Source organism: Macadamia integrifolia, chromosome 10, assembly GCF_013358625.1.
Source record: "Macadamia integrifolia cultivar HAES 741 chromosome 10, SCU_Mint_v3, whole genome shotgun sequence".
Taxonomy (NCBI): domain Eukaryota; kingdom Viridiplantae; phylum Streptophyta; class Magnoliopsida; order Proteales; family Proteaceae; genus Macadamia; species Macadamia integrifolia.
Genome location: NC_056566.1, coordinates 32,707,198 through 32,729,403, shown reverse-complemented (window position 1 = coordinate 32,729,403; position 22,206 = coordinate 32,707,198). Strand labels below are relative to the sequence as shown.

The window sequence follows — 22,206 nt, the reverse complement described above, 5'->3', positions numbered from 1 at the left end:
ACATCAACACAGTACAGACAAACAGTAAAATGGTTATAATCTATGTTGTCATTGGTATAATTGAGGGCAAAAATTTTTTATCTAACCCATACATGTTGATACCAATTTCGATTATGGAATTGTCCATACTTGATCTGATAGCATGAACTAAAATTATGGTCGGGGACAAAGGTACTCATATTTGGATTGGGATCTTCTGTTGCACAACACAACATGTAGTGCAGATCCAAGGGCTGGAAGCATCTTGGATTGAGTGTCCATGCCTTCGGCTGTGTCTGAGGGCTCGCAGCCCTTGGATCTACACTATAGATGAACCAATTTCTCATACTTCGATATTCTCCTCATGGTAGTATATTCCTAGATTGAGATCGTCTGTAGCGCTACAAGGCTTGTAGTGCACATCCAACGACCAGGAATGCGTTGAGCTACGTGTTTGAGCATTCCTAATCATTGAATGTATGTTACACACCCTGTAACACTATAGAGGAGTCAAATCCTATATTTCCACCATTTTTCATTATATTCAATTTCACACGTCTAAAAAGCAAAAGCCAAAGTTCTATCCAATGCCCAAGATGACCTTCCCTTGGCAACATGCTTTTATAAATCTGTATTGGTACTGATATTGTATTTTATTATTGAAAAGAATAATGGTATAGCCCCTGTGCCAATAAACATGGCGGCTAGATCCTCTCAAGGGTCTAGGTTGCCCAGAGAAGTATTCGATGGCTGAGAGAATTTCACCATATGTTGGGGTGTATGTTCGAATCCTCTCTTCACCATATGTTAGGGTGTATGTTCGGATCGTCTCAATCGTCATTCTCTAGATCTGGATTAGAAAACATGAGTGGAAAATTACCACTTTACTCCCGTAAAATAAAAAAAATTCCATCCCTGTATACGCTACTATTATTGTCCCGAGAAATTCACGAATATTGCATTAAAGAGTTTTTGCTTCAGCATGGTGAATGGAATTATCTTCGTGTGGAAAATTAAAAAATTGATGAGAAAAGCTTCCCCCGTACCATTTCTCATCAATCGTATATTCATACATGAACCATCGACAAGATAATCTAAAGAAAACTGTAAGTGGTGCAGTGAAGAAGCTACCTGGGTATTTCCCACTTCAGACACAGTGTCACAGACGCGACGAGACGTCGGAAACAGCTTAAATTCATTTATTTATTTCTTTATTTTCTTTTACAATTTTGAGAAGAAGGAGAGTTACCACTTGCCACATTGCTGCTGTTGTAAGGTTTCAAGGTTGAACCTCCATTTTAGCTATTTTTTCAGCTCTCCATTACTTGTCTTTATGATATCGGTATTCTTCCTTTAAATGAACTACAATCATTTGTTGTTGTGACCCACAATGCACTCTGCATCAAATCTACAGTCTTCCTTTGAATCCCTTTCCTCGACTAATGGCCTTTATATTTATGGAGTTTCCTCCCAGAAGTCTGACCACCTCCTCTGCTCTCACATTGCTTTGGAAGAAGAAAATTCATTTCAATTCGATTCAGTTCAAGCAAAATGCTATCTTGTTTCCTGACCCGAACCAACCAATACTGTGTTGTGTTCTTATCCCTCATTTTAAATTAATTCTGTAGCGCTTCCAACTGGTTTTGAGTTTTGGATGTTTGCTTGTGTTCCTCAGTACAAATCTGGGTTCTCTCCATCTGGGTATCTGGCATTTTCATGATTCTCCCTGAACTTGAACTGATCGATCGGCCATTTTGTTTCATTCTTTCACTTGAATCCATCAATAGACGTCAGATCCCTTAAAAGTTTCAGCTTTTAGCTGGATAGGCTCTGTGCCACGCTTCAGTCATGCGACTTACCTGGACGTTAGACTATCATTCTCTCCAATGGCAACTCGATTTGGATTAATTTTCAAAGATAGCAGACTTTCATAAGTGCTGTTTTTTTCTCTCCTCTGTCTATTACTCCTTTCTGGTCTCCTTTCTCTCTAAAACCATCAGAAGGACGTCACCATTCGTCTGAGCTACGCAGAATCATGGTAGAGACCTTTATACCATTCCGAGGAATCAAGAACGATCTTCATGGGAGGGTAATGTGTTACAAGCAAGATTGGACGGGAGGTTTCAAGGCAGGCTTCGGGTATATGTGACTTCTTCTTGGCCTCTTGCCTTGGTCCTTGTTTATTTTGCTAATGCAGTTGTGAGGAAACAAATAACCCATCATTATCAGATAGTGCTCAGATTGAAATTTCTAATTTCTTTTTCACGGGCTGCTTTTATTTGTGAATTTTGATATAAAGTACATATCTTAGCCCGGTAAGGCCAGTTAATCTTTTTTTCCCCTCCCTCCTGAAGGATTTTTGCTCCCACCATGTACATATTCTTCGCTTCTGCAATCCCAGTTATTTCATTCGGTGAACAATTGGAGAGAAATACAGGTACCATAAGTAAATCGTTGCTCTTAACTTGTCTTTAGTCTCTTCTAGTCAACTTGGTATGAATTATGATTTCAAGCAAGAGATTTTGGGAATTGTATTGCTCATATACCATACCTGTTGATATCAGATGGGATTTTGACCACGGTTCAGACATTAGCATCTACTGCATTGTGCGGGATTATACACTCGATTATTGGAGGTCAACCTTTGCTAATTCTAGGAGTTGCTGAGCCAACTGTGCTTATGTACACATTCATGTTCAACTTTGCCAAAGATAGACCAGATTTGGGGCCAAAACTTTTCCTAGGATGGACTGGATGGTAAGCTAGTTGATCCTGTTTTACAGAGAGAGACGACACTACAATTTTGATAGATCTGATTTGAGTAGTAAATTGAGTATTTATCTGGATGGACAGGGTATGTGTGTGGACTGCAATCTTGCTGTTCTTGCTGTCTATTCTAGGAGCTTGCTCCATTATCAATAGGTTTACTCGACTGGCAGGAGAACTCTTTGGTCTGCTCATTGCAATGCTCTTCATGCAGGAAGCCATCAAAGTAAAACTAGATCACCCACTCTTTCCAATTTACTTTCTTTTGTTAGCATTGAAGTCTTGATGAAAGACAAGCCTACCATTTACGCTAACAATTGGCATCTTAAGTTCAGTTAAAATGGGTCTTATCTAGGCTTTATCTGACTTTAAATTGTGGATGTAGAAGAATCTTGTTCAGTAGTTTGCAGTGCTTTTGCACCACTTTGTTCTTTGTAGCAGAACATATGAATTCTAACCTTATTTGTGAATGGGTACTAGGGACTTCTGGATGAGTTTCGCATACCCAAAAGAGAAAATCCAAAGTTAACAGAATTTATACCTTCTTGGAGATTTGCAAATGGAATGTTTGCCCTAGTGTTGTCATTTGGCCTTCTGCTTACTGCGTTAAGAAGCAGGAAGGCACGGTCATGGCGATATGGATCTGGTATGTCCATTGGAATTTATAATATCTTTGATTCCTAAGTGAAGTTATAATGGTTTGACTGTCTATGCTATTATACAGAAGGTGAAAAGATAACATCCCCTCAGCTGCCACCTAAATTAACTAAAGTTTCCAAATCCCACAAAACCTTTGTGCTTACAAATCATCTAGCTTTCTAAAAACTTGTCTTTATGTGGAAATTTTGAATTTGAGTTCTTTCACAGGTTGGCTTCGAGGCCTCATAGCAGACTATGGTGTTCCAATGATGGTTTTGGTCTGGACAGCTGTCTCTTACATACCAGCTAGCAATGTCCCAACAGGGATTCCCCGGCGCCTTTCCAGCCCAAATCCATGGTCACCTGGTGCATATGAGAATTGGACGGTCATCAAGGCATGTTTTCTTTTTATTTATTTATTTTTATTTCTGTTTCTGAAGACACTAATTGTACTACAGATAGCTAGGTCCATGGTCTCTTAACTGGCACTAATATGACTGATAGTTAATTCGTCAAACTGACAGGACATGCTAAATGTACCCATTCTTTACATAATCGGAGCTTTTATTCCAGCCACAATGATTGCAGTACTTTACTATTTTGACCACAGTGTAGCATCTCAACTGGCTCAGCAGAAAGAGTTCAATTTGAGGAAGCCATCTTCTTTCCATTATGATTTACTTCTTTTGGGATTCATGGTATGAAAATCGCTCTTGTTGCATGCTTACTTTGCTTACACAGATTTGTTTTCATTTTGGTGATACATGGATGGTAGGTCATATTGTGTGGTCTTATTGGAATCCCACCAGCAAATGGTGTCATACCACAATCTCCAATGCATACAAAGAGTTTAGCTACACTCAAGCACCAGGTAAGTCATCTAGAACCACCTCTTTGGAATTCAACCACAGTGAAGGCCTATTAGTTTGGTGAGGATTCAAGAGCATATCCAGTAGTTCAATTGAATGTCACTTGATGTTCTCAGAATTTTTTTATAACTGGGTCTGGCTGAAGTACTGCTTGAGTCAACTGATGTATTCTTTTCCTACTAAATTCAACTTAACAAAGCCTCATAGCTATGAAATGGGATCAGCTACAGAGATCTTGTTTTTCTCTGAAACTTTCAAATTATTTATTCTACACAGTAGTGTTTCTTTCTATACTATTGTTCACAATTATTTTTTCATTTACAACAAAATCTCTGTAACTGCAGTTGCTACGCAACCGTCTTGTGGCAACAGCACGCAAAAGTATTGGTAAGAATGCAAGCTTGGGGCAATTATATGGAAATATGCAAGAGGCTTATCAGCAGACGCAGACCCCATTGATCTACCAGCAGCCAGCCACTCAAGTATATCCAGACATCTTTGGTTCTGAACTTCATTAAATATAACATTGCTGCTCTTCTTTCCTCCTCCCCCCACCCCCACCCCCACCCCCACCCCCACCCCCTTCTTTTTCTATTTTCTCTGGAGCAATAGATAACAGTGGTTGGAAACTTAAAAATCAACTGAGGACGAAGTAATGTCAAGAAATTTTTGAGACAGTACATTCAGAAAGTAATTTGTAGCTAGGTCTGAAAACTGCCCCGTCCAAGCCATGTTCTCTCGAGTTAATTTACATGTAGTGGTGACTAGTGACAGCCTGCACATAACATTTCTTTTGATATCATAAGTACAACTTCTCAAGTTTTTCTTTAATATACTTCTCTGGCTAATCAACTATGACTCAAGGCTTTTGTGACCAGGCCTGAAACATTAGTTTCTTGATCAGGGACTGAAGGATCTCAAGGAGACTACAATTCAATTGGCTTCAAGCAAGGGAAATATTGATGCTCCAGTTAATGAGACAATATTTGATGTTGAGAAGGAAATTGATGATCTTTTGCCTGTTGAGGTCAAAGAGCAGCGGCTTAGCAACTTGCTCCAATCTTTGATCGTAGGAGGCTGTGTTGCAGCCATGCCGTTCCTTAAAATGATTCCAACTGCAGTACTGTGGGGCTACTTTGCCTTCATGGCTATTGAAAGTTTACCAGGCAATCAGTTCTGGGAGAGGATCCTATTACTTTTCACTGCTCCAAGCAGAAGATACAAGTATCTCTTAAACCATTTTTCTTCATTTCTTATTATCAATTCGTAGCACCTCCCCTGGTTTATAAATAAAATAACTAAATCATGCTTTTACAGAGTGCTCGAGGAGTGCCATGCCACTTTCGTGGAAACTGTGCCTTTCAAGACAATTGCATTGTTTACAATTTTCCAAACGGCATACTTGCTCATTTGTTTTGGTATTACATGGATTCCAATTGCTGGGGTCCTGTTTCCTCTGATGATCATGCTTTTGGTTCCTGTGAGACAATACATCCTGGCCAAGTTGTTCAAAGGGCCATTCCTTTCCGATTTAGATTCCGCAGAATATGAAGAGGCACCAGCTTTACCATTGAACCTAGCAACTGTAAGTTTTCTTGTTTTATGCTCCGAAACACTATAAGTATCTACATAAATATTTGCAAGTCAGTACCTACTTAGGAACTATGATCCTATTATCCTGAGGTACTTCATGTAGAATCGCAAACCAATTTACTTTTTAAGATATTAATGTGCTCAATTTTGCTTATAGCATTCTTAATGTGGTGTTAGCAGGAGGGAGAGAGGGTTGCAAGAGCTTCTTTTGCAGAGGAAGATCTTCTAGATGATATCATTACTCGAAGCCGAGGTGAGATAAAGCGTATATACAGTCCAAAAGTGACAAGTTCCACAGCGACTCCAGCAAAAGATCCCAAGAGCCTTCAAAGTCCTCGGATCTCAGAGAAAGCATATAGCCCCTGTATAAGTGAACTTAAAGGGGATAAAAGTCCCCAGCTAAGTGGGAGAGGTCCTTACAGTCCGAGGACTGGAGAAGCAAGGCCGTCTAATTTGGGACAAAGTGCTCGGAGCTCAACTTCAACTTAGAAAGGATTGAAGTATGAACTCGTAGAGATATAGGAAATCTGGGGTGGTTCTTTCTCTGTGTTTGGTTGGTGTGTACTGACGTTCATGTAAGTTTTGCCTTCTGCTTCTATCTACCCAAAGGGTATTGTAATCATAGAAACATAGCAGTAATACAAATGTGTGCTTTTCTGTTCAGCCATTTTTGTTTATGAAAGATCGTTGTGTTCAAAGGTTGTCTTGTTGGTCTGTAGTTCAAGGGAAAATGGAAAATAAAAGTAAGAGCACCTTATGAGCAAGGGAAAATCATGATGAGTCCATAAGAAATTTGTGAGAAAATGATATGCACAAATACATGGTAATCGAGTATACCACGAGTCAAGCAGTAAATGTGTCATTTAGATGATGACTTGATGACTTGACAGTATTAGTGATCCACACATTTTTGTTTCAGATCAACTGATTTGTCCTTTCATGGCTACTTTATCAAGAGATGAAGAACATTTCAACTTGCTAGATAATTAAAGCAGAAAAGGCTTATAAAGTGTGCAACCATGTATTTTATATTTCTTTTTTTCCTTCACCCTTTGAAAGAAAAATCAATCAATACAGCACTTAACATGGTTTGGGATAACATGGTATGGTGAAGAACCTAAAGAAAGAATATTATTTCATCTATCTGCATGTACAAAGATTGGTACTTTTTCTTGGCTTTAAAACTTGAAAGAGGATCCACAAATTGATAGTCCTTTGAAGAATATGAGCGCAGAAAATCTAAACTGATAATAGATCTTATCACACTCATGGCACCGACCAACTGTCTTTGAGATGAGTTCATAGCACTGATACTCTCCATTAGAAACTTCATGGAACTAAGTTATATCTTTTAGCCTTCTCCAACAACCCCCCCCCCCCCCCCTGCCTCCAAAGAAAAAAAAAAGTTTGCAATAATATGTTTGTATTTCCATTATCTGAACGGACATTCTGGCATTACTAAATTAGGATATACTCTTTTAACAGCAGCCATGGTGCCAGGGAAGCCCAAGGAACCTATTACTCTAGGAGTCCATAGCATGTTTGTTCTCAACAATTTTGTGTTCTGGCAAGATATATTCACATGGAATTCCACTCATCAGAAGCTATAACATGATCTACACGCTGAAAAAAGTCAAAGGGTATAATATGTTGTAAAAAGTGGCATTGGAAGAACCAAAATAAGATAAGGTTGAAACAGGTTTAAAAGAAAGAGTAGATGAGGCTATCATTCTAGAGCCAGAATAAGATAAGATTGAAACAGCTTGAAAAGAAAGAAAGAAAGCAGATGAGGCTATCTATCATCCTTTCAGATTAACTATACATGCATGAAAAGGGAATGACACTTTCAATTGCAGAGAAATGTGGGGTGTCATGGTATGGTAGTTCTCACAGCTTTTTTACTTTTACTGCTTTACATAGTGGGAACAATCTCTCATCTCTCTTTTGGATTTTGTAGGGTCACCTTAGCTAATTTCAGAATCTCTGTGTACTTTTCTTTGAAATTCTTTTGAGTTTGGCTTGGTGCATGTAAGGAACTCACTCATTGTGAAGAGACTACTAATCTGGAGATGGGACATTCTCTTTCACATCGATTGTGGCCTTGTGTGGAATGTGATCCATCAAGTTTAAACTTTTTAACTGGACGACCTTGCATTCAAATGTACACCTTTTGCTTTTCTTTCCAGTTGTCAAATACTTACTGTAATCCGTATGGGTATTGAGCTAATGGCGATACCTATACTGCTATACAGGTGAAGGGAACTTTCTCCTTTCATTTGAATGACCTAAAAATCAAAATGATGGGCATTAAATGTACTATAAGGAAGAATGGGATAATTCAAATTAGAGAAACTAAAAGAGGAAGGGACATCATGGATATCCCATTTAGTTGGATAAGACTTAAAAGAGTTGAATTGAGATGAACCTGATGTAGGAAGCTCTGGTAGGCGGTAGATGATATCAAACAATAGAGATCAACCAATTTTACCCTCCTACATAGCCTGTCTAGGTTTGAGAATCACAATTCTTTCCCTCCTTACCTTAAAAAAACAAAAATAAAAACAAAACCCAAACCTCGGCCCAAGTCTGCTTCGGTGCTATTTGGGCTTAATTATATGTACCCTCTGTTGGGTCAGGCTGGAGGGTTGATACCAATAGGGCAATAGAACCTTTCTCACACATCCGCTTTAAATATGAACATAATTTTCCTGCAAACCGCGCAGCAGGAAATTGATTGCAAGGCCAAAGGTTGAAGCTATTGCGGGCCAACCCCATGCTATGGATCATTGAGTCCATGGGGTTTATGTTTCCAATATCATAGATTGTGTATGAACCCATATTTATGCTAAAAATATTTTCTTTAGGTTTCATTGACAGGTGTTTTAGGCTCTCTTTCGTATGATTTGTATTTATTAACTATTTTTAGAAATTATTTGTGACAATAAATTATGGACCATAAATAGTATTCGTTTGGTTACTATTTATAAAATATATTATTTAATGAGAAAATAGGTTTCAGGTTTCACCTTCAGCTTTGAGATTCGATCGAGAGATGATAAGATTGGGGGTTTTTTATATGAAAAGTATAAAGCATACTGAAGTTACCTATTTACCTTTAATTTTGAGTAGTTTAGCACATGTGCTCATTTAAGGTAGCGCAAAAACATAAATGATTTGTTGCCACAAATCACAAATAGCTTGAGAGTAATTTGTGATTTGTGATTTGTGATTTATTCTAATTTATTTTAAATAGAAATAAGTGCTACAAATTTTACCAAACACTTGTAAAAATAGAAATAAGTCAAATAAATACAAATAAAAATCAAACCAAACAGAGCCTTAGTCTTCAGATCGAGTAAAAACAGAGATCGATTAGAAACCAAAATCAGAAGTGGACCATCCTTTTTTTATTTATTTCTGTACAAGTGCTTTAAACATTCTTTGTTTCTGGATTAGCCTTTCTTTGAACCTGGCTATGAAATATAGAAATCCCTTCTCTTGGTTGTACAAAAGATAATTGAACCTCTTATTTTCTTCTTATAATTTCAACCCTTAAGGCTTAAACAGTAAATCAAACTGTTTATCTGGTTCACCTAAATCTTTTCTTGTGGGTTAAACATATTAATATCTACTTTACATCACCTAATATAATATGATAAATCAACATTGGTTGATGTCGTTCTGCGGGACCGATTGTGGTATGCCCCCCAACAGACAGTAGACAGGTGGAATTGGTAAGTGTTTGTGAAGCACCATAAACATTCCAACAGAATGAATTCAACATAATCTTCCCTTTAGCTGGAAGAAGCTCTACATGGGAGAGTGTTATGTTGGTGCAAAGGACAGAATCACAGCAGGCAACATGGATTGGGGGACTCCTCACATCATAAGTGCCCTTAATGTTTGTGTATGAGATGTCTGAAAGAAAGACTGCTGATGTTGCATTTGTGCTTGTTTTGGTGAGGCAGTAGAACTGGTCAATAATGATTGGATTCCTCACAGTATCCATCTCTACACTGTTGAAGATCACTCGAGATACCAAACCTGATCCCCCTTGCCATGTCTTCATCCTAACTCCATTGTCTGAATGCTTTATAACAGAATTATTAACTGTGATATTGGATACACAAGCCCTCAAGTTGTGTTTGCCTAGAGTACCAATGCTGAATATAACAAGAAGAGGAATCAGTCACTTAGGAAAGATTTTTGTCTTAACTTCTCATTCATCCAAAATCCAAACAGACTAAATAAGAGTACCTGATTCCATGTCTTGGCCCACATGTGATGTTATTAATCTCTACATTATAACAACCAGCGCCAATCGAAATGCAGTCATCACCTACAGGAAGGTCCCATTGGTATATGACATGGTAAGCATAATATTTTGGTATATATACAAATGGGAAAGTCAGGGAACCTGGCTCATACCATTGGAGATGACAGAATTATATATCCCCACAGAGTCTGTGTTTTCTATGTGAATTCCATGAGTTTTGGGACTTAGAGCAGGTGAACTTATGGTGATTCCATCTATGTGAACACTCCTGCAACCATCAAATTTAAAGTGGAACTGTGGGCTGTTCTGGATTCGAAGCCCCTGTATAGTCAAATTGGAACTCATGAAGAACCTTATGGCCTGCAATCAGCAGCAGAACTACTTGGCTAAATGCTTTACCTAAAACATGAAATTATCGAAATGCAATGAAGGGTTCAAGTGGTCTTACGACTGGGCTATCACAAGGTCCTGGTGATGTTGTTCCGATTTTTCCCTGTTTCATTGTTTAGGCAATAGAGAATCAACAATAGCTTTCCAAACTACAGTTTTGAGAGATTATGCAGAGAAAATTTGCCCTACTGTATAGATTTGGGCCTACCTTGTGAGGTTTGCAGGGAAGATCCCACCACTTCTCTCCCCTTCCCTTGATAAGGCCACCTTCTTGTAATGACATTCCATTGATTCTGTAGAAGACTAGCCATTGGCGCTTGTTACTTTGTGGCCAGGAATCGGGTCCGTTAGGTGGCATAAGAGTCCCATCAATCTTCTCAAAATTTAGAAAGTACCAAGGTCACAGGTAATCAACATTTTGTTCTATTGGTTAGAAGCTAAGAGTAAAAACATGAAGTTGACCAGAACCACTAGACTAGACCAACCAACATTTGCTGAAACACAAAGTTGTTTTGGCATGGGCCAGTGAAAATTGTAGACTGTATCATGAATGAATAGCCATTTGGAACTAGAAGAATTGTTGATTCAACTTCACAGGCAGCATCCCATGCCATCTTGAAAGCCTGTGTGTCATCAGAAATTCCATCACCAATAGCAGCAAATGAACGTACATCGAAAACTCCAGTAGAACTGGAGCAGTTCCCATCAGAAATTGGGTTATCAGGCTCTGGTGGTGGAGAAGAGGAGTGAAATTAGGGGCATTCGGATGCTGTGCTGGTGTTTTGTGTGGTTATGCAGTCTAGTTTTGGTTGAAAGGAAGATTAAAAAAATGGAAATTCCATAGACCAAAAAGAACACCCGGGAGAAATCCATTGCTTAGTTGAAGTAGCTCTGACCAGGAACAGATGAAACAAGGAGAGCTAACAACTTATAGAACCTACTTTCACAATCTTAGAGGTGGTCTATTAGAGTAGCTAGGAAAGATAGTGTTGTTGAAATTCAAAGAACCCAAGTTGGATTTTGACATGGTTTGTCACTATTCCACAACTAGAAGGGTATGAAGAATCAAAACATGTCACCCTCGTTTTTCAGGAAGTGGATTCAAACTTAAGACTTCCTTTGGATATGTTGTGACCACTGTAAGCACTACAACAACTTGCAAAAGATGAACTAAGTTCAGCTCAGAGGACAGGTACAGAATCAACAAGGATGAAGCCACTTTGATAACTGAGAAACTGTCAGTGGAAGCTCTTTCCTGGTCATCTAGACCTTCCAAATTTTTTTCTTAATCGTCCGTTCAATGGTGGAACCGATCAATTCCATTTAGGAATGTCCTTTTTTAAGGATGTAGAAACCACATGCCACTGTTGTGGAAAAGTGATCCCCCACCCTCCCCCCCACCCCCACACCCTCATGTTCTTGCCATCACTTTCATTTTCTTTGGTCCCAAAATTATTGGTATTTCAGCACAGTAGTATAATCAAATGTTACTTTGTTCCCAGTTTCAGTCTGATAACAGACCTGTTTTAAAGAACCATTTCAATTGGGTGGCACAGAAATCAAGAGAATCAGGTTGAAAACCCATCAAACACATGATTTGAACAGTCCAATGATAGGAGTTCAACACCTTTATCAATACTGTCATTATAACTAATGTTGCTGGATTCAGTTTTTGTTTGTTTCGATTACTTGAAACTCTTAAAAAAAAAAACATTGGGTTATTAATAATAACAGGCTATATTAATATAAGAGAAACAGTATTAGTATCATTGACGGTCACGAACTCATGATTCATGAACACTGCTGTTGTTGTTATTACAGCAAGTTTCATAGTTGATGAAAACAGAGGTAAGAAGTTTGGTTTGGTTGTTGAAATTTTCAATTTTCAAGTTGGGTTCCCTATTCATGCTAAAATGGCTGGCATGGAAGCATGGACATTGACAACCCACTTTGAGAGATGAATGCTGTAATTTACAGACCAATATTAATCCCCTCAGCTTCTTTTGCTGACAATTGTTAATTTGTTAGTGCTCACTTCAGTTCTCTTTTTGTCTTGATAAAAGTTTTGGTTAATTTTTAGTTTTAAATGAAGGTGTCATTCCATCGAAGTAAGATTTTCGATTCTTTAATGGAAATGGATATAAGATGGATAATGTTGGAGGCAGAAAAAACAAGTAATTTCAGGATATAAGATGTAGATGCACAACGTAGCAAATTACCTGGCTTGAGGCTTACTTGGCAGCGCATAAGCATTGAATCTTGAAGCTTCTCACTTGCTAGGGAATTGGATCAAGTCATTAAAATACTATTCATGTTCTCTTATCTTTCCAATTTCATCACTTCCAAAATCAAAATTGTCCAAATCACTGGTCCTTTGGTTCATATCCGATCATTGGTATCAAACTGATGGCTTCTTTGTCATGGGTCTATGCTAGGACCTATGATAGCTTCTTCTTTTTTTCCCGAAGAAATAAAAGGTTATATATTAGTTGCAAAGTTAAGAGGGTCATCCATGTCATAGATTACTGGCTGCAACTCAAAAGCTATCAGGGAAACCGACTTCAATTTTATGCCGCTCTCATTCGGCCATCCAGCCTTCCTTTTTCCCTGGTCCCTGAAAGACAAATTTATAAGCTAAGTGGAGAGAATTCCGTATGTAGACAAAATTGGTGGGCATGACCCACCAGACATTATTTGTCACTTCAACCTTCAATACTTTGCTTTCAACCCCAAGCTGAAGCTGCAAGCCTACAACCTTTCATGGTTCAAGCACCATTAAAACTTCTTCTACAAAAAAATTAAAGCAAAATAAACATTGGTGAACAAACCATTTATTACTTAATTTCCTTTAAGGGCGTAATGTTAATTTCTAAAGAGAGAGAATGCTATCTGATCATGTGGCCCTGTGCTAGCACAGTAACGAATAAAAACATGCATCTAGACATCCAACAGTGCAGGATGGGGTTATCGTTTTGCCTTTTGTGTTTGGGTGAAAAAGTGACAATAAGGTAGCATTATTTTCCCTATTTTACACAATGAAAGAGTAAAGTCTTTGGCACCGTTTGATAACGTTTTTGTTGTTTCTGTATCTAAAAACAACATAAACGATTTTTCACGTTTTTAGAAACAAAAACGGATTTTTTGGTGTTTAAAAAACCTATTTCCCGAAACATTTTTTACAGACATAATACCATTAAAAAACTCAATAGTATCATCGGAAGCCCAAAAGGGAAAGAGGGTTTGATTGCCTCTTTTTAGATTTAAATTCAATGCCGAAAAGTTGAGAGATTTATTGGGCACCATAACCTTTTTTTTTTTTTTTTTTTTTCATCAAACTCACTTCTAGAATTGTAAATAGGCATAAATTTTTATTTATGTTTCTAGAAAGAGTTAAAACGGAACAACTTTATCAAACATTTTTTAGGTTGTTTCTCCTTTTCTGAGAACAAGATAACGCAGAAACGATAGAAACAAAACGTTATCAAACAATGCCTTCAATTAGTTCTAGTGGCTGACCTTTCGTCCTCTTGGTTTCAATAAAGTTGCCACCAAGGTTTCCACATAAATGGGGAGTTAAAAAAATAAAATTTAAATGCATCACTTAATCCAAATGTGAATGTAAAAGGCAACAACCCCCTTCATTTTCACTTTAAATGCCAACACTTATCCCAGGGTAGATCATATGGGAATGATATGACCCAAATTCAGGTAGATAGACCCCAAAATCTCCACTCACACGTCCTGGTCTCACAAAAAATTGGTGCCAAATTTTATATCTAAAAAAAATCCATGATACTTTGATTATCCGTCAAACTTGAAGTATTGATGTAGCATTATAATACTTTGAAGATTCATTATATTTTTAAACAAAACAATTGGCAGAATATACAAAGAGAAAACAACAATACATAGAGTTATGTTATCCAAAGGGAGGCATTCATTACTTACTAACTGATCTTAAGAGAACAGGTACAGTGGCTAACATAATAGCCTTTGTAAACATGCACAACTATTACCCAAAGCCAAGCGAGCCCTCTTTCTGTACAGGGTACAGATCTTGCCTCGCTGTCAGCCACAGGGCATTACAAAGAATTGTACAAGATACTGAAAACCCTACAAAGGGAAAACACAGGTCACCACGAACATAAACAGGTGTCATGGCCCCTGAATATAAACAGACTAGCTACCATTTGGATGCTGATGCCCAATAAATCATTTAGTGTGTGGGAAGCCAACCATTTTCTGTTCTATATAATGTTACAACTTACAACCTGTTGTGGTTTAGAAACAAGGGTCAGTGCACCCATCAAGATTCTGGGAAGGTTAAGCACTCTTCTTATCGCTATTACAGAACATAATGTTGCCAGTAGGTGGGGAAAAGTGAGGGGGAGGGGGAGAACAAATGAGAATGGGTGGCGTGATGAGAAATAAAAACAGGGATTCAGCATGATCCACATATACAGGGCAGCCTGCTTGTTCACAACGGCGATAATTTCTGTCATGGGGAAACAGGAGCTACAGGTACCAAATCACAACCCAAGAAATGCACATTGCTTTCTTGCGTGCTCCGGAATCAATTTCAACAAAATCTCCATGGGCACCCCCTTCAGTTCTGAGAGATGGCAGGGACAGCACGTCAACAACGATTACACATAAGAATTAAGATGACAGAATAAAACATCAATAAATGTTTGTGACAGGAAAATTTTGGCTTTCAAAATAGTTCATACCGTGAGGCTTGAAGTTTAGCAGTGGGGGTAGGAAACGTCCATTTGGCAGACGAGTATTTGGGTCTCGTAGCTCATCGAAAAAGGGGTGGATCAAGGCCTCCAGCTGCATAAATCAAAAACATGGCATCCAAATCTACACATTATGATAGAGAAAAGAAGCAAAATGAAAAACAAGAAGATTGCGTTGGTGTATACCACTAGCCTCCATGGGGCACACACACACACACACACAGAATCACTACCATCCAAGAGTCAAATCCAAAAGGAAAAGCAGAGTTTTATCCACAGTTAAGATGAAAAGAACTACCAGTTCAGTCATAAAACATAGCAAATGTATAGGGGAAAGAATGAAGTATGAACTCACAGCTGTGCATCGTAGGTTAGGAGAGTACTGCAGAAGTCTTGAGACAAGATCAACAGCTTCAGGGGGCATGCGTTTGTGAAATATCTAATGACAGAACAAAAAATGCACACTAAGTAATTATGTTGTGCAAAGAATGGAAACACAACCATGTGAAACATAAATTCCTCATACCTTGTGCCATGGGTGAGCTTTAATCTGGGGGAATTTAAATTCAGTGTAGTTTGGGTTCATGCACTTGATTTCTTCCCTAGTTGGGGTGCCCAGAACCTGCATGCCATAAAAATGTCAAGGAGTAATACAACAAAAGACTGAACTAGGAGTAACATACTCTTCAAGGCCATCAGCAAACAAGTAAAACCATAATTTTAGACTGGTTAAAAATATGTGCTTTCAGGAGGAGTATTACAATTCAGACCATCAAATCATTTCAGAGATTTCGGTCAAAATCGACTGAAACCATATAACTTACAAAGATGTCTACCGAAATCACCAGAATACTTCAGTTTTGGGTATGACTAATAAGTAATAACAGGACTGGGATCAAATCTAGAATCCTGGAGTAACAGAAATAATGTGTTCCTTTTAAATTGTTGGTCTTTGCATCTGTTTTAACCATTTTGGTACTAACAACCATATTTTGAGCTGAACCTTGGTCGAGTCCCAAAATAAACATCTCTAAACACAGTGGAACCTTTAGATTGTTGAAAAAAACAGTCACTAACACAGCTTCACAAATCACAAGTTCATAATTTACATGAAAGCCCAATGGTGCAAATAAGCAATAGTCCCCTACCCTTCCTCCCAGTCTCCTACTCTATCTCAATAACAAAAGAAAAGGTCGGGACGGCTTGAAAGATGAGGAAGATTGCTGCCATTGACGAAACCATTCCTCCGACCTGATCACAAAATATGGTCATGTCATGGTATGTCCCAAGAAATGCTCTAAGTCCAACACAGCAGCCTGATAGGTCGCATCAACAACATATTCTAGGTACCCCAACCTCGGATATAGATCACCGAGTCGGGAAGATGACGCAAATGTGCCTCCACTACGAATACTGCTCGATGTTACTCAGTGTACAGAATTGATCAGACTGCTGCTGGGGGCTTGGGTAGGAGAAGATGCTATCAACGAAAGGTGCCAAACTTTGTGACCGATCGTCATCGGTAGTGCGGAATGAAGATGATGAAGAGTCACAATGAGTAAACCCACCATACGGTCCATACCCAACACTAGATGTGTCTGGGGGGAAAGGGATATTACCACAAAGTATGAATATTCTTGAATTTGGTTAAAATCTTAATGGTAGATTAGTCGTGCAAGCTCCTAACAACTACGTCCACCAAGAATAGGAAATGGAATGGCCAAAACCCGCTTCAAATGAAATAGGTTTTGCACAAAACCTGCAAAATGGGGGCAAGAGTCAGTTTAAATAGTATCGGTTTCGATCTACTCTAAACTTTTCTACCCATGGTTGTATGGCACAACCGAGATAGCCTGAGATTTCGTGCCAACCAGGGTCAAAACCGATTCATGGTCAAGTTCTTGAACCTTGGTCACCAGTGAATACCATAGATCACAGTTGCTAGCCAGTTTGCATCATCTGGTTGAGTGCTCGAGTGGAATCATTGAACAATGAAATAACCACCACAACCCCAGCCCAAACAAAGGTTATGGGCCTGGGGGGATGGAACCAGAATTCCAATGGCATCTAACAAACACATACAGAAAGGCAGATTTTTACCCCCCGCAACACAATGGAAAGACAAAACTGTATTGTCAAATACAAGTAGCAACATTTGGAAAGAGATATAATTAACATAATAATTACCTTTATGATTTCAACGAGCTGGTCTACTCCACTCTCACCAGGAAAGAGAGGCTGATAGACACAAAAAAGGTTTAAAAAAAAAAAAAAATACCATTGAGTATATTAATAAGGTCAGAATACAGGAAAAGCAATAGAATGAATTCTGTAAGAATATTATGGAGATACCAACCTGCCCGAGAAGTAACTCAGCCAAAACACAGCCCGCAGACCAAATATCAATAGCTGTAGTATACTCGGTCGCTCCAAATATGAGCTCAGGGGCTCTGTAATACCTAGAGCAGATGTATGAAATGTTCGGCTCCGCTTTCACCTGTTAAAAGGCCGAATGAACACATATTAGCATGCAAATAAAACCAAGATAACAATGATCCCATGGTGCAGAAACATACCAAAACTTTTGCACTTCCAAAGTCACACAGTTTTAGCTGATGTGTATGTGGGTTCACCTGGTAAATGAACAGAGACATTAAGTTCTTTCCAAAAGAAAGGACAGAAATTTCATTCGCAAATAAAAAATATTAAACAAGAAAATAATTAACTAGATGTTAACATAACAGAAAGAAGGGAAGAAAATTTTCTAATTGATCTTCGAACAATATCAGAAACCCGAAGGATTGAACTACCAAATTATTAAATTAAATCTACCAGAGTTAGTAAATGTGTCTGGAAGTTTGGAGAACAGAAAATCATAATGGCTTTTTGCACTAATAAGAATCACTGTATATAGTTCTTGCTAAAGCATTTGCATTTAAACCACCACCTTCCCGCTCACTCACCCAGATGGTCAGGCAAAACTAGGAGCACCAAGTATGATACAGTGCAATGGGGAGTGCCCGAGTTTATCAAATCAGCAAATGCACACCTTGACTTAAATAGTAATTGATGACATAGGCAGTTTCTTCACATCATCCAATTCAAGTGAAAAAAATTTACATTGAACTTCCAGTCAAAACACATTCAAATTTATCAACTATAACTAGTTTCATATACAACCACTACTCCTTTGCCTTCTGAAACACAGAAAACAGACCAAGGAAATGTTTGCAGCATGAAAATACCAAAAGATTTTGAGGCTTTATGTCCCTGTGGCAAACTCCAATACTGCCATGAATGTAAGCCAATGCCCTACAAATCTGCAAAATATTAACACAATATTAGAATCACTTTGCAGTTTACCAGATTTCCACAAAGTTAATGGACCCCATCAGACATTCTCATTAAATGAAGCAGAAATGATCATATCCACTATAAGCTACAATGGCTCACAATGTAAGTAGAGATAAACAACACTGCAGAAAAAACTGGAGATTTGACATCACAAACAGATGAACAAAAGTTTTGGTTCATAAAATGTAGATTTACCTGATAGGTATAAAGTTTCACATATATGAGTGGCATTCTTTGGTTCATCTTATTATAGTGTTTGATCACCCGATGAACGGTCTCGGGAACATACTCAAGTACCAAATTAAGATAAAGTTCATCCTTGTCAGTTGTTGAAAAGAAACAGTGCTTTAGAGACACAACGTTTGGGTGGTCTAGAAGACGCATTGTTTGCAATTCACGGTTCTTGTACCGCTTGTCTTGAAGAACCTTTTTTATTGCCACGGTTTCACCAGTCTCTAAGCATTTGGCCTGCATAACAGAAACAAAGCAGCAATATCACAACCTACAATACAGACTCAGTCATAGCAATCACCAAGACATACAGATCACTCACTCTTTTCCCACTTAAAGGACAAACCTACCTGGAAGACAATTCCAAATGATCCATTCCCAACAACACGCTCAGCCATGTAGCTAATCGTCTGCAGTTGATAAACAGTTAAATTAAATTACAGGAAACTAACCACAGTGATGAAAATCCAAAAATCAAGAACAAGAAGCTCCAAATTAAGCAGGAAAGCTTCATTACAAAAAACAACCAGAGAATATCAATGAGAAAAAAAAAATGATGAACCAAAAATTAAGATCGATTTAAGTTGTAGCTATTATCACTCTAGATAATTCAAAACACTAAGCAGCTACACAAGTTCAGAAAATTGGGGGGGGGGGGAACTTATTAAAATAGAAATCCCTGACATCAAGGAGAAAGAAGGAAAATAAAATCCACCGCTTACCTGCTTTGACTGTCCATTTCTCCCACCAATGGTAGTCACAATGATATGCCCTGTTTCTGTCCCATTCCCATCAACAACAGTTGCTTCCATCTCCTAAAAACCACCCCGAGGGGCGAGAAAAGTAAGATAAGGTAATCAACAAAACAGGCATCACTTGGTAGTAAATTATTAAAACCTGAAAGGAGAAAAAGTGTAACACAGACAATAAATATCAAGCCACATCTACCTTCTCATCCCTAATTTTCATGTTATTCATCTCCTCGGGCAATCTATCAACAGCGACATTATTGCCACTAGCTTCTCTCAATACAGAAGCAGGGGCTACACTCACTGAAGCCATTGGCTGAAAATAGAGAATCCAGCAGATTCTCGTTCCAGCACCCCTATCTTCTTCAGATCAATGGAGCCCAATCATTTACCTGACAAAAATTAATTATCCAAGCTTAGAAAAGTGTGTGCATACTTCTCATTTATCTTCCCTACACATAATTAACCCAAGCAAACGAACAAAAGACAAATGCAAAGGAAATCAAATGTGAAGGGAAAGTAGAATTATCACGCGCACATCAGATGATGCAAAATATATAATATATGAGATACTAAAGAAATCCAAGGAAAAAACTCTATGTAGAGGCCAGTCATGTTCATCATTATGCAAGTGAAAAATATTAAAAGGTAAATTCATAATTTCCACAGCTTCAAAATGACAACACACTCCAAACTTACAAATTAGTTCAAATGTAAAGAGCTCAAACTCACATCACATGTTTACAGGTTTCTTTTCTGTCTCAAAACAAAGAACTCTGGAATACATCCACTACTTAATGAACCTATCTATGTCCATGAACTTGTTGGATAATTTCGAGACGGAAATATGAAAGGATCATTAATGAAACAAATTTAGGCAAAAACAATGTATCAACAATAAACCTACCAAAAAGGGCTAATAACTTCCTTTCAGCTGCAGAGGTTTGAAACTTCCCCAACAATTTGATACAGAAGCTCGAGAAGGCAGAACAAAAAATGGGGGACTGGAAAATCTATGCTTGTGTATGAGAGAGAGTAGTAACAAAATCCTTCTAAAAAATATATTGAAAAATACTAGCAATTCACAAGATGATTTCAACGGAAGAAGGTACATATATAAATCAGTAGTGAGCAGTGTAAAACTCTCCACGTAATTTTCTTCAGAAAGGCGAAATTGATTAGGTTGACCAGAAAACTTTGGGACAGAAAGGAAAAAATCAACCCAACTCGAGACAATGACCAAAAAAATCGACAGAGGAAATATAAACATAACGCAGTCGTACCATAATAAACCTCCAAAAATATACATTTTTTTCCGAGCAGCATAATCATAAGAAAACTACGTGAACAACGAAGGTTAACATGAACATCATAATTCATAACCTCACATTTTAAATATTCCTTCCTTTTTATTTCAGAAGGGGACATGGGTTGGTGGATTGCACTTGCATTCAGCTCAACCCATTCCCCACCCCACCACACACACACACACACACACACAAAAAAAAAAAAGAACAGAGAAATCTTTACCTTCGGAAATAATTTTCGAGACAAAAAAAAAGCTCATGAAACGCAGAGAAACAAAGAAATAAGCCAGTCAAATCAGGGAAAACAAAAATTTGAGAGACCAATATCACATAATCCGATCCCATTGCAAGATATTGAAACAACTTCAGCCTGAGGCGGGATCATAACCCATAGCAAAGAAGAAAAAGGTAAAAACGAACAAGCAAAAAGAGAAACGCACCGATCAGAATTCAATTCCAGAAGATAAATCTGTCACCGATCCTTCTGCTGGTATCAATCCAACCTGATCTCACCTCTTCCCCCTTTGTTCCCCTCTGACATTTTTGTGAAATGGAGCCTCCTACCCGATCTCCTCAGTGGCATCTATCCTCCTACCCGATCTCCTCCTTAGTGGCATCGATGACAGTCAAAGGTGAGCGAGCCCTAACATGTGTATTCTTTTTTTTGCCTCGTGAAGGTCCCTCTTTTTTGACCGTTCAAACGTAACTTTAATTTCCCAAGTAAAAGAAAAGGAAATTTATATTCGAAGCTGCGAATATTCCAACAAGTCTTTTGACATGGGAGACCGAGCCCGGACACTTTATAAGCAGATCACTCGAATCAAATTCCTTATATACCCTTTATATGTTTTTTATTGACAAACTTCTCCTCGTCCTGTGAATCGACATATTATTTTAAAGCCATATTTTAATGATTACTTTGACCAAAGTCCCAGATTAAATTATTAAACTACTAAATTTGCTTCGTGTAATTTTCGCCGCTCTAATTTTGAGATTGAGATTTGCACCCAAAAAAAAAAAAAATTTGAGATTGAGATACATTAAAGTTTGAGTGAATTACACTACTCTCCCCCTGAATGTTTCATCTATTACACAACTCTCTCCTATGAAGTTTGTAATTATAAATTTTTCCCTCCTAAGTTATAGATTTTATCAATCGTATATTGATCGTGAGTGAGAAACCGTAAGTGAGGAATTATGTGTTATAAAATTGCATTAAACCCCAAAATATCCTTGGTCCAATGGAGATGACCTATTTGCCCTCAACCCTTATTATTATTGTCTTCTTCCTTGATAAACCATATGAGAGTTAGG

At 38.1% G+C, this 22,206-nt stretch overlaps 2 protein-coding genes and 1 pseudogene across 3 annotated transcripts; 1 reads left to right on the top strand and 2 right to left on the bottom strand.

The window, feature by feature from the left end:
• The first annotated feature begins 1,050 nt into the window (after window positions 1-1,050).
• LOC122090548 (probable boron transporter 2) lies at window positions 1,051-6,509 on the top strand. Of its 2 annotated transcripts, none has more exons than XM_042660185.1 (12): window positions 1,051-2,118; window positions 2,334-2,416; window positions 2,544-2,736; window positions 2,833-2,971; window positions 3,226-3,391; window positions 3,613-3,779; window positions 3,909-4,082; window positions 4,160-4,255; window positions 4,598-4,735; window positions 5,158-5,477; window positions 5,571-5,838; window positions 6,024-6,509. In XM_042660185.1, exons 1-12 carry the CDS (start codon window positions 2,015-2,017, stop codon window positions 6,333-6,335), a joined length of 2,160 nt encoding a protein of 719 aa, XP_042516119.1. In that variant the 5' UTR covers window positions 1,051-2,014; the 3' UTR covers window positions 6,336-6,509. The 2 variants fall into 2 exon arrangements, with proteins under 2 accessions (XP_042516119.1, XP_042516120.1); XM_042660186.1 differs by having other exon boundaries at window positions 1,058-2,118; window positions 6,027-6,509.
• A 2,924-nt stretch (window positions 6,510-9,433) lies between these two features.
• On the bottom strand, window positions 9,434-11,385 carry LOC122091634 (annotated as a pseudogene).
• Window positions 11,386-14,701: 3,316 nt separating this feature from the next.
• On the bottom strand, window positions 14,702-21,581 carry LOC122091635 (shaggy-related protein kinase alpha-like). Its single transcript, XM_042661665.1, has 13 exons — window positions 21,333-21,581; window positions 19,785-19,977; window positions 19,559-19,651; window positions 19,187-19,246; window positions 18,801-19,073; window positions 18,497-18,571; window positions 17,828-17,884; window positions 17,608-17,748; window positions 17,439-17,489; window positions 15,778-15,873; window positions 15,607-15,690; window positions 15,243-15,345; window positions 14,702-15,124 (listed from the first exon to the last, which is right to left on the bottom strand). The coding sequence occupies exons 2-13, from the start codon at window positions 19,896-19,898 to the stop codon at window positions 15,042-15,044; spliced, it is 1,230 nt and encodes a 409-aa protein (XP_042517599.1). The 5' UTR covers window positions 19,899-19,977; window positions 21,333-21,581; the 3' UTR covers window positions 14,702-15,041.
• Between the last annotated feature and the right edge of the window lie 625 nt (window positions 21,582-22,206).

Excerpts from the sequence above, each read along its gene's own strand:
- LOC122090548 (XM_042660185.1), top strand. The coding sequence starts at position 2,015 with ATGGTAGAGACCTTTATACCATTCCGAGGAATCAAGAACGATCTTCAT. Across the intron at positions 2,972-3,225 it reads TCATGCAGGAAGCCATCAAA|GGACTTCTGGATGAGTTTCG; the intron begins GTAAAACTAGAT and ends AATGGGTACTAG. Across the intron at positions 5,839-6,023 it reads TACCATTGAACCTAGCAACT|CAGGAGGGAGAGAGGGTTGC; the intron begins GTAAGTTTTCTT and ends ATGTGGTGTTAG.
- LOC122091635 (XM_042661665.1), bottom strand. The coding sequence starts at position 19,898 with ATGGCTTCAGTGAGTGTAGCCCCTGCTTCTGTATTGAGAGAAGCTAGT. Across the intron at positions 19,247-19,558 it reads GAAATGGACAGTCAAAGCAG|ACGATTAGCTACATGGCTGA; the intron begins GTAAGCGGTGGA and ends TATCAACTGCAG. Across the intron at positions 15,691-15,777 it reads AAGCTCACCCATGGCACAAG|ATATTTCACAAACGCATGCC; the intron begins GTATGAGGAATT and ends TTCTGTCATTAG.